General features: G+C 42.2%; 1 protein-coding gene across 1 annotated transcript in view; it reads left to right on the forward strand.

Annotated features, from left to right (window-relative positions):
• Window positions 1-8,430: 8,430 nt before the first annotated feature.
• The window catches only part of TCHHL1 (trichohyalin like 1), a 48,288-nt gene continuing 44,387 nt past the window's right edge, over window positions 8,431-12,331 (forward strand). The window contains 6 exon segments of the mRNA XM_060141873.1: window positions 8,431-9,235; window positions 9,821-9,841; window positions 9,844-10,126; window positions 10,128-10,151; window positions 10,153-10,555; window positions 10,765-11,055. Of these exon segments, the coding sequence (XP_059997856.1) occupies window positions 8,431-9,235; window positions 9,821-9,841; window positions 9,844-10,126; window positions 10,128-10,151; window positions 10,153-10,555; window positions 10,765-11,055 (1,827 nt within the window).

Consider the following 12,331-nt stretch of genomic DNA (forward strand, 5'->3'; position numbering starts at 1 on the left):
GATATTTTTTGTTAATTTTCTCCTCATCCATAAGGCATGAAAAATCAGCCTTATTTGGTACTGTAGAGCAAGTCTGTCCCTTGTCAAAATTTAATGATTTGGGGATGGAAAAATGTACATATACATCTATATATTTGTGTAAATGTGTGCACACGCACGCACGTACGTACAATGTAATCTGAGAAAGCCCAATGGCAAATCCTCAATACCCTTTCAAATAGGAGTGTGTCAAGATTGTTGAAAGGAAGTGGTAGAAAATTCCAGGTTCAAAAATAATCCCAAACCAATATAACCTGACTGAAGACACCACCCTTAGCACTGGGCTTTGCATATTATAGCTCTTCAGTAATTTATATTAACTGTGTGTGGGAATGTGTGTGTGTGTGTGTGTGTGTGTGTGTGTGTGTGTGTGTGTGTGTGTGTGTGTGTGTGTGTGTGTGTGTGTGATGCATACATAAATCTTTAACAGTTTTCCTGATGCCAAAACTCCAGGCCAAGCTTCAATCCTGATCTAGCTTCATCATACTATTTCACACAATCTTGGACTGCCTCACCATTGGAAGCAGATTCACACAAAGAAAAGGATCATGGGAGCATAGCAAGTCCTGAAAAAATGCTTGCCGAAGTCACATGAATTGCTGAGAGCCACTGGACTGAAGAAATTAGTTTGGTTACTTTAAATTCATATGTAACAATGGACTCCCCCTTTTTTAAAAACCTTATAAGTTATTCTCTTTGTTAACAAACTTGGTTCCAAATGCTTATAAATGATTCCAAAAATCCAATTCATGCTTAAACTGCTAATATTTTCATCTACCAAATGATATTTAAAAGGATGTAAGGCTCTGAATGCTTTGAAGGAAGAGCTCCTGTTAACATTTTGAGCACATATGTATACAGCCTTTCAGGGAAATTACTTTTATTGTACAGGTTCTAGGCTGTTTTACGGGAAAAGATCCCCTGCTTTACTTAATAATCGTACCTTGCAAATTGTCAAAATACAAATTATAGATCATCTAGTGAATCCTAGATTTGCAAGACTAATCCAAGTCCCTTCCTCTTCGGTCAGGTTTATCTAGCCAGTAAGTTTCCAAATCCATCAGGGAGCAGCCTCTTCTTCATATTGTCATTACAGGTGATAGATATTGTGACTGTAAAAACCATTTGAGTTTCTGAGACTCAGCCTTCAGAAGTGGCCCTGAGTAGATTTCAGCAAGCATCTGGAGGCCCCAGATTGTACACCTCACTTAGATCTGCACAGAATGAGTCACTGAAGCCTCATATTACAGACTGAAAGCCTGCGTGTGTCCGTAGGCATCTCTTTGTAAGACTCTGTTGCACCAGTTCATGAATCTTGATATCAACAGTGATGTGAGAAAACAAGTGGATCTGGGGGTGGGGGCATTCTCAGCTGGTGTGGCTAAGGTTCCATCTTCCCCATGAACTTTTCATAACAGAAAATTTAAGTTCCTTTGAAGGTTAGGTTCCAACAGTCAACCCATTTGGCCTCTGATTTCACCTAGGAAGAGAGAATACCAGGAGGTAACAGAGTTAAGAACCATCTCCAAGAATCATCACCCCCAAATTTATTGATAACCCTCTACCAATCAGATTAAACTTGAAAATAAGACGGAAAGAAAAAATATATTAAATTCTTATCATGTGGTCAACATTATCCTAATATTATCTCATCTAATTCTCACATGTCTGGCATTATCCTCATTTCACAGGTATAGAAAGAGACTCAGATTTAGAAACTTGCCCAAGGTGTTAGAGGTAGCACATGTTGGAGCTGTAATATAAAAACAATCTGTCTTGGGCTTCCCTGGTGGTGCAGTGGTTGAGAGTCCGCCTGCTGATGCAGGGAACGCGGGTTCGTGCCCCGGTCCGGGAAGATCCCACATGCCGCGGAGCGGCTGGGCCCGTGAGCCATGGACGCTGAGCCTGTGTGTCTGGAGTCTGTGCTCCGCAACGGGAGAGGCCGCAACAGTGAGAGGCCCGTGTACAGCAAAACAAACAAACAAACAAACAAACAAAAACAATCAGTCTTACTGCAAAGTCAATATTCTTCCTACTGCATCATAAGCCAAGAACAGCTCCCCAAGAGGAATTTGATAGGTATCAGTAGCAACTCTCAGGTATCAGTTCTAAGTTGAGTTCACTGCGAACCCAAAATACGGGTTCCTAAGAGTCCCAGCACAGAGAAAATGTTTGGTTCTTAATGATAGGCACAGGACCATTTAGGCCCTAAAGCAAGTCCTTTAAGGAATTCCCTTTGAACGTAACAGGAAGTTAAAGTGGACTACTTTAACTTGGAGAAGGACCCCCTTGAATAGAATGAGATTTGGAAACAAAATTCAGCTGATATTCAGAGGAAAAACCAAAAGGTGGGACTTTCACAGATACAATTAAATTTGTTTTTAATATTCTAAGGTATTGCTTCGCCCTCAAGACAGCCCATTTGCCAATAGTGCACAAGCTTCACCAAATGGACCTAAAGTCGAACAGTCTGGTAGGTCCTGAGAACCCAGAGCAGTGTGGATGTTGAGTGAGCAGAGGATGATGAGATGAGTGGAACAGGGCAAGAAGAAGGTCCAGACCTGGAGAAATGGTATAGCTGAGATTGTGCCCTAGCCCCTGACTCCAGGCCTCTGCTTCATTGGACTAAACAACCTTTCAGAACCCAGGCAGGCAAAATTCTCTGCAGGTGTCATCAAATTGATCCTTAGAAACCGTCACTTTGATTTCTTTCCAAATAGTGCTTAGGCCTCTGGTAGGACCATAGCTGTTCTCCAGAATTGCAGCTGAAATGATCTGACATGTGCCCACTTATTCCCTGATACTAATAACACCTTGTAGTTATTACAGAGGGGAAACAGAAGCATTGAGGAGTGAGGAAACTTACTTAAGAACACTAACTAACCATGACTTAGTTGCACAACTCTGTGAATATACTAAATACCACTGAATTATATACTTTAAAAGGCTGAATTTTATGGTATCTTAATTATGTCTCAATAAACTCGTTATTAAAAAAAATCATGACATCTTCTGGGGCAATGCTTTTGACAGATAAGTAGTATTTCTGCCTTTAAAAGCCAACTGTTAGCTCCTAATTTATTTTTATCAAACATGATTGAGTGCCTCCTAGGTGTAAAACACTGTGATAGATGCTATAAAATATTTTTAAAGTATCTTGCAATAATTATATCGTTTACTAAGCTTTATTATATGCCAGATAGGTACTAAACAATTTCACATGTTATCTTAAGTAAATTCCACCAGTGAGGTAGGTGTTATTATAAAAATTGGAAAACTGAGGCTCAGAGGATTAGATAATTGCCCAAGGAACACAACCAGTAAAAGACAGAGCTGAAATCTGAACTCAAATATTTCTGACTCCTAAGTCTATACTTTTATTTAGTATGACCTGCAAGTCAAAAGAGGAAGAGAGATCAGAGCACAAAAAATAAAAGCATGAGTGGCAGAGTTCTGAGAGCAGGCAAACTATGGAACTAGAGTCAAAGTTCTAAACTAGAATCAAGTTGCAGTGAAAGGATGGCTTTAAAAGTCTACCTCAGTGTGGAGTCTGGGGGTCTGAAAGTCCTCCTGACACAAGAGTCATCTCAACAAAAACAAGCACAATTCCAAAAAAGGCATACAATTGAAAATGACCATAATATCCAAGAGACAACATAACATTCTGTGTCATTGTTTTGGTCTGGGATTCCCTGGCTATGAGAGCAATGGATACATCAGTGGTATATCCATTAACATTTTTTGAGCAGACACTCTCTCTAAGTGTTAACTAAGTTCTAGGCATTGTCTAGACAGTGAGGTAAATAAGATTAATGGCTTCCCTGAAGGAGCACCCAGATAGGAACTGATCGACCCAAAATATGTGGTATATACGTGGTTAAGTGACAGGCTTTAGCATTGGACAGTATTGGTTTCTATCCTAGTGCTGCCACTTACTAGATGTGATTTTGGACAAATTATTCAATTTTTCTATGCTTTCATTTCCTTATCTGTAAAATGAGAATGATAATAATACAGACCTCACAGGATTATTGTGAAGAATAAATATATAAGCATGTAAAACTGCCATGGCAGGCGATTCCCTCAGGCATTATATTTGATATACTCTATGTATATAAATGACATTTTCCCAAGGGTCTGGGCCCAAAGCCGCCAGACTACCAATGGATAGCAGGATGCTAGAAGAAAGCCTACTCTAAATTCACCCTGAACACTTCTGAAAAAACTACTTTTATGTATAGCCCATCGACATAATTTTATAGCCTAGAAAAAAGCCTTCACAGGGACAGAGAGTATGTTTCTTCTCTTCTTGGCTGATAGCACTCCTTTTATTACTCTTTCACGTATTTCCTAAAACAGTGCATAATTTTTTGTGCAATAGGTGTATGTAATAGATACGCAGAGGTACGCTAGTATAATGGTTAAAAGAAAAGGCATTGGGCTTCCCTGGTGGCGCAGTGGTTGAGAGTCCGCCTGCCGATGCAGGGGACGCGGGTTCGTGGCCCGGTCCGAGAATATCCCACATGCCGCGGAGCGGCTGGGCCCGTGAGCCATGGCCGCTGAGCCTGCACGTCCGGAGCCTGTGCTCCGCAACGGGAGAGGCCACAACAGTGAGAGGCCCGCGTATTGCAAAAAAGAAAAAAAAAGAAAAAAAAAGAAAAGGCATTATGATAAGGTAGATATAGGTTCAAACACTGGTTCCTCCACTTTCGAGCTGTGTGACCTTGGAGAGGACTCTTATGATCTCTGACCATGTTTCTTCATCTGTAAAATGGAATACAGTACAAACCTCATAGAAATTGTTGTGGAGATTAAATGAGATGATATGTGAAAAGAATTCAACACAATACCTAGTACATAGTAAATTCTCAATAAATAATAGCTATTATTATTGCAAAAAGACGTGAACTAGGCTATCCTAATGGCCCAGGTTCATTTTCAATTAAATAAGCATCTATCGCACACCTGCCAAGTATCTTACACTTTGCTACTTTTGGTGGGTACTAAAGGGATGGAACTACATTTGTCCTCTAAAACATAATCTCTGCTTTTCACAAGTGTATGACCCTGAGAAAAGTGTCGTGCAACGTGTCCTCATACTGGTAGGTGGGCCGGTACCAGCCTTTCTGCAATCATCTCAGAGATGAGAATGTGAAGAGATAGGAAAGTAAACATGCACAGAGGTGGAGTTAGGTTTGTTGAAATGAATCAGCCCATCCCACAGAGGGTAGCACCGACATGTTAGCTATATAAGGGCCACTAGCTCAATCCGTTGTCACCCTGCAAGCTGCATCAGGCTTTATCCTACTTGTTCCTTTGGTGAACCAGATGAGAGAAAATTCATCCAGCTATATCAATGGATATTTGGTTGGTTGTTGCCCATGATAGAAATCCAGGGGTATGAGCTAAGGCAGAGTTAATATATATTTGGCCTTTCTGCCTTTCTTCTTCTTTTTTTTTTTTTTGAAGTACACGGGCCTCTCACTGTTGCGGCCTCTCCCGTTGCGGAGCACAGGCTCCGGATGCGCAGGCTCAGCAGCCATGGCTCATGGGCCCAGCTGCTCCACGGCATGTGGGATCTTCCCGGACCGGGACACGAACCCGTGTCCCCTGCATGGGCAGGTGGACTCTCAACCACTGCACCACCAGGGAAGCCCTGCCTTCCTTCATTTTTGTTTCTTTCTTTTTTCTTCTTTTCATTTGCTTATTTGTTTGGTCAGTTTAGTTTATTCCAGGGTATTTTTAGAATAAATCTGTCTTTGTTGTGGAGAAGAATAATGTAAGTAGAAATCTGCCTTCTTCTAGGCCATTCCAATACTCTCTTCCTAATTATTTTTCATGCCATGTTTTCTGGGTTGTCTAGCTCAAATAGGGAAAAGACCAGCACTGTTGTAGAGTCCCATCCTTGGTCAGTGTCAATTTCCAGAGCTCCAAGATCTAATCATCCGCTAGTCAAACTACTGCCTACATTGCTGATTCTTTCCCCCTGATTATTGAAAGAGAACAGTGTTTGGTCAAGGCGTAGGTTAGGATACCTCCTGAGCGTTGATGAGGGCTATCTCATGCTTCTGAAGCACCAGGATAGTGTTGGCCCACTTTGCCCATTTTTAATTTGTTAAATGCCTTTACAGTCCAGTTTAGCTTCTGGTACCCAGAGGGGAGGTAGGTATTCATGTTAGAAGGTCTGTTATTTTTGACTCAAGAAAACCATTGAAACTAGCCAGAGAGACTGGGGAAATAAATCTCGGCAGTTCTAGAAGACTTGGAAGCTCCAGGCTAACACCCAGAAAACCAAAGTACACAAAGTGTAGAGATACTGTGTTAAGAATATATTCATCCAGGACATGGAGATCTGAGATCTAGTCCCAGTTCAGTCAGTAACATACCATGACTTGATCTTAGTAACATAACTCAAAGTTAACAAAATTAGTTTTCACTGTGTTAAAGTGTGTTGTAACATCCGTGACCTATCCTTACTTGTTGATGTATTTTAGGTTTAAAAGAGACAAGGTATTTGAAAAATCATGATGATGATTATTAAAATCAGAACTGTTTAGAATTTAAAAGAAAATAAAATGAATGATAGGATCCTTTCTTTTCCTTCAGGTTCACTTAAAGCTGCAAAAAGATGACCAACCTCTTGAGAAGTGTTGTCACTGTCACTGATGTTTTCTACAAATACACCAAGAAGGATGGGGAGTGTGGCACACTGAGCAAGGATGAACTAAAGGAACTCCTGGAGAAAGAGTTTCGTCCAGTTCTGAAGGTGAGGACCATGTGCCAGGACTGAAAGCTGCTAGGGTCCTGTACATTCTCTGTTATATGACTAAAGAGTAGCTAAAAAGTGCACAGTCCCCATGGCCTTTGAGCTAACTCTATGAGCAGTACTTTTTGAGGACATCCGAAAGTCTGTTGAGGCAGTGTTTACTTTTATCGGTGAATGTTTTCTTCCTCACTTTCCTGTACACTCCCACAATGCTGACCTTCAGACTTTTTCATGCCCCCAGGTTTTTCCTTCTAAAATAGCAGAAAATAAATTTGTGCTAAGATATCAATTTATAAATTACCCTAGTAAACGAGGAAGAAAAGGTATAAGAGAGGGAAAACATCTATAAGGGGAGTCAATCAAGTAGCCAAGGTGACTAAAATCTGAAAACAAAATACAAGCATTTTTTTCATCTACTTCCATCAACTATTAGCTTCAAAATTATAGATCATGGGCTTCCCTGGTGGCGCAGTGGTTGAGAGTCCGCCTGCCGATGCAGGGGACACGGGTTCATGCCCCGGTCCAGGAAGATCCCACATGCCGCGGAGCAGCTGGGCCCCTGAGCCATGGCCACTGAGCCTGGGTGTCCAGAGCCTGTGCTCCACAACGGGAGAGGCTGCAACAGTGAGAGGCCCGCGTACTGCAAAAAAAAAAAAAATTATAGATCGTAACATAGAATATATTAGTATGCAAGACTTAAAATGTATGTAAAACTAAAATACACCAGGTACTGAACTTGGTTTATTCAGCTCCTTCCTGTATGCCATACCTGAGTACCTAGTCTTCTAGCTTAGGTCCTTGAACTGTATCCTGCTGAGGATCCCAATAGCTTTTATTCCTTTCTATCACCTCTTCACACCTGCTAGGTGCTGTTAGGCTGCCTTAGCCTAAAGTATTTCTTGGTTGGATTAAAATACCTAACATCAAACATTCACAATTCTATAGCTCTACCCAAATATTTTAGCTGAGAATATGGACTAGGCTGACCAGGTCTCCTTTGATGTGTTGCTTGTATACAGAACCCAGATGATCCAGATACAGTGGTGTCATCATGCATATGCTAGATCGAAATCATGACCAAAGAGTGGGCTTTACTGAGTTTCTTCTGATGGTATTCAAGCTGGCTATGGCTTGCAACAAGGTTCTCAGCAAAGAATAATGCAAAGCTTCAGGGTCAAAGAAGCACAGACATGGTCGCCGACACCAAGAGGAAGAAAATGAAGCACAAGAGGAAGAAGAGGATACATCCGGACAAAAATCAGTTTACAGATATTCAAGTTGCAGTGAGGGAGAGGAGCATGGTTATGGTTCTGAGAGCTCGAGGGGAACTGTGAAACATAGATGTGGGTCCAGCTCTAGGAGGCTGGGAAGGCAATGTGGTTTATCTAGCTCAGAGAGCCAAAAAGGATCTGAAAAAAGGCTCCTTGGGTCCAGCTCTGGTCACTCATAGAGTAGTGGCAAAGAAAGACATGGTTCCAGCTCTGGAGAGCTGGAGGAAAAAAGAAACAAGTCACATGTTAGCCCCTCTAGGGAATCTGGGGAGGAATATGAACCTGAATCTGGATCAAAGAGTCGGGGAAGGAAAGGTCATGGTGGTCCGTCACGTGGATTAGATGATAGTGAACATGAATCAAACTTTACTTAGTCAAGGAGTGCAGGACAAAAACTTGGGTCTAGCTCTAAAAGTTCAGGAAATGGTTGAAGGGAAAGCCACGCATGTGGTTCCAGCAGTTCAGGTGGGTGTGGAAGGCTACAAAACGCTTCTAGTTCTTGTCAGGCAGGTAGATTTGGAGGGCAAGGAAACTAATCTAGCTATACCCAATCAGGTTATCAATCAGGAAGTAGTGGAAAAGAAGGTCACAGATATATCTCAGGAAGTCAGTCCTCTGGATATGGTCAACATGAGCCTAGCTCCTGTAGCCAGTCTTCTAGTCAGAGAGGATATGGATCTAGAGCATGTGGTCAGCCACAGAACTGTGGAGGACAACAGGGAACAAGTTCAAGTCAGTCCTCTTGTTGTGGACAATATGAGGCTGGAGTACGTCAGTCTTCTATTTATGTTCAACATGGATCTGGTTCCCGTGGATACTCTTCAAATTCTCACCAAAAAGGGCCTGGTTCAAATGAATTTTCTAAATGTGGTCAACATAGATTCAGCTCAGGTCAGTCTCCTGGCTTTGGACAACATGGGTTTGGACCAGGTCAGTCCTCTGGCTTTGGACAACATGGATCTGGCTCAGGTAAATCCTCTGGCTTTGGACAATACGGGTCAGGCTCAGGTCAGTCCTCTAGCTTTGGACACCATGTGTCTAGATCAGGGCAATCTGGCTATGGCCAACAAGGGTCTAGCTCAAGTCAATCATCTGGCTTTAGCCAACATGGTCGGTTCAAGTCGGTCTTCTGGCTTTGGACAACATGGGTCTAGCCCAGGTCAATCCTCTGGCTATGACAAAAATAAATCTAGGGTAAGTAGACAAGGAAGCAATGGGCCTAGTTCAAGCAAAAAGTGTCCAATATGTAGAAAACCAACATCAAATTCACCCCACAGTCAAACAAGAGGAAGCAGTCAGGAAAGAACTACTCAGAGTGATAATGAAAGAAACAGGGGTCACAGTATACCAGGAAGTCACACTGATGATAATGACAGCATTCATGGACATAGCCAGAAAAGGCCAGGATCAGGTCAGGAAAGGAGACCGTCCAGAAGGCAGGAAACAACACATAGCCAGTCAAATGACAGTGAAGACAAGTCAGATAACTGGGAAAGATATTCAGCATTTACCCATGGACATTCTGGAAACGACCATAGAGAATCGAGATCTAACACAAGTAGAAATAAAAATACAACCCATGGACAATCAGGAGACAGAAGTAGACACTCTGGTATAGGTCATGGAGATACAGCAATGACCCATGAACAATCAGAATCTAGCACAAGAAGACAAGAATCTACTCATGGTGAGTCAAGGGATACCATGACACATAACGAGACTAGTCGTGAATATTCTGCATAAGAAGAATCCAGCAGAAGTGGAAGAAAAGGATTAGTCAGAGTGAGTTCAGTGACAGTGAAAGGCATTCAGGAGTCTCACACAGACACTCAGGATCCACTCATGGGCAGGTTGGATCTCAACATGGCCAGTCAGGATCCACAGTTAGAGAGAGACAGAGAACTGTTCATGGGCAAACTGGATCTCAACATGGAGAGTCAGGATCCACAGGTAAAGGGAGACTGGGAACTGCTCACGGACAGTCAGGAGACACCACACAGTCCATACAGTCCGCGTCCAATACAGTTGGAAGACAGGGATCTAGTCACAGTGTCCAGCGACAGTGAAAGGCATTCAGAAGTCTCAGAGACACTCAGGATCCGTTCATGGGCAGGCTGGACCTCAACATGGGCAGTCAGGATCCACAGTTAGAGGGAGACAGGGAACCGCTCATGAACAGTCAGGAGATACCACTAGACACGGCCACTCTAGTCATAGACAATCCACACGGTCAGGATCCAGTACAGCTGGAAGACAGGGATCTAGTCACAGTGAGTCCAGTGACAGTGAAAGGCATTCAGAAGTCTCACAGAGACTCTCAGAATACACTCATGAACATTCTGGGTCTGCCCCCAAACATTCAGTCACTAATACAAGCAGAGCACATGAACATTCAGGAGATACATCTAAGCGCTCAGTATCAGATGGAGGGCAGATGTCGACTCATGAACAATCAGGATCCAGAAGTTCAGGGAAAGAGGTATCTTTCCATGGACACACAGGAGACAAATCTACACACTCACAGTCAGCTCATAGGCAGACCACATCTACTCATGGACATTTAGGATCTGGCACAATAGAGAGACATGGGTCCAGCCATACACAGTCACATGATACACATAGGCAGTCGAGGGATAGCCTAAAAACAGTCAAGTAGCAGCCATACTCAATCTGGTATGTCATTCTCAGTCACAGATTAGTGGAAGACAAAGACATGGATCAGGTCAAGGGTGGAAACATGGCAGTTATGGAAGTGCAGCATATGACTATGGGCAGTCTGGGTATGGACCTTCTGGGGCCAGCAGAACAAGGAGTCATAATTCTAGTCCTTTGAGGTCAACAGATAGAGCTGCAACCAAGCAAGTGTCTAGACATGGACAATCAGTTTCTAGTTTTGACCATACGGGATCAAAAGCAACAGAGCAAGAAGACAAGATTCAAGTCATGGACAGTCAAAGACAAGGCAGTCAGCTGATTCCCGTAATCATTCTGGATTCAGTATAACTAGAAGGCAGGGATCTAGCCATGGGCATTCAGTACCAACTCAGAAACAGTCAAGAGACATCCATGTTCAATCTGGAAGGCAGGGATCCACTCATAGCAGTCAGCCAAGTGACCACTCTGTATCTGGCCATGGAAAATCCTTAGCAGCTCACAGCCATTCAGATTCTAGTTCAACTAGGAGGCAAGGATCCCATAGTGATAGTACAGGGCATTCAGAAGATTGTGGGGAAAAGATTCATGAACAATTAGGATTGAGGCATAGACAATCAGAGTTCAATACAATAGCTATACATGGATCCAGCCAGCAGCTCTTGGGAGATACATCTCATGAGTTGCTATGATCCAGCACAAATTTAGCAACACAGGGATCAAGTGATGGACAATCAGGAGATATCCAGGGTCAATCTGGATTCAGCACCAATGATAGACAAGTATATAGTCATGGTCAATCAAGTGACAGCTATGAGCAGTCAAGTGGCAGTCACTCACTTGATAGCCAAGACCCTATGGTAACTGAAGAGTATAGATATAGGTATTTATCAAGCAGTATAAACACATGGAGTGGGGAAAGGCAAAAGCAAGAGTCTGGATTGAGTCAGTCAGGGACCATGAGAAGATAGAGTCAGGATGTCGATGATAAGCAGACAAGAGACTCTGAGGCCAGAGGTTACCATGGAAGAGAGAGAACAGACTCTGGTTCCTTTTACTTAGATAGCAACACCCCACTCTGTGAATATGTCCAAGAACAAAGGTGCTATTACTTTGAATAATAATTTGAAACCAAAGGAAAACAAACTAACTCAAGATAAGAACTAACCCAAAGGAGAAATGAGACACACAACATGGGATTAAGATATTTAACACGGTCCTTTCTTTTGGTAGTGGAGGTATATGTCTGATCTTTTATTTTAACTGTAGCACTGTATTCTATTTCTTTTGTTTGGTGCAAAGCTTTTTTGTAAGGCTCCATAATCATTGAGCTCTTTGGTTAGAAAATAGTGGATGGAAGAAGTAAATTGAACTTGGGACTACATTTAGAATGATATGACAAAGTGATTGGGTGCTCTGGAATAAAGTGAGCATTTAAAAATTTTCTGAGACTTAAATTTTGGATATTCCAGATTGTTTTAATTGAGTGTTAACAAACCTAAGCAGAAAGCTAAGAGACATGGTTTAGGAGCCAAAATTTCCCTAATAACATTATAATACATTCCATGTCCTGAACAAAGAATGTTGTAGTACTTGAAGATTC

This window comes from Lagenorhynchus albirostris, chromosome 2 (assembly GCF_949774975.1).
Source record: "Lagenorhynchus albirostris chromosome 2, mLagAlb1.1, whole genome shotgun sequence".
Classification (NCBI taxonomy): Eukaryota; Metazoa; Chordata; class Mammalia; order Artiodactyla; family Delphinidae; genus Lagenorhynchus; species Lagenorhynchus albirostris.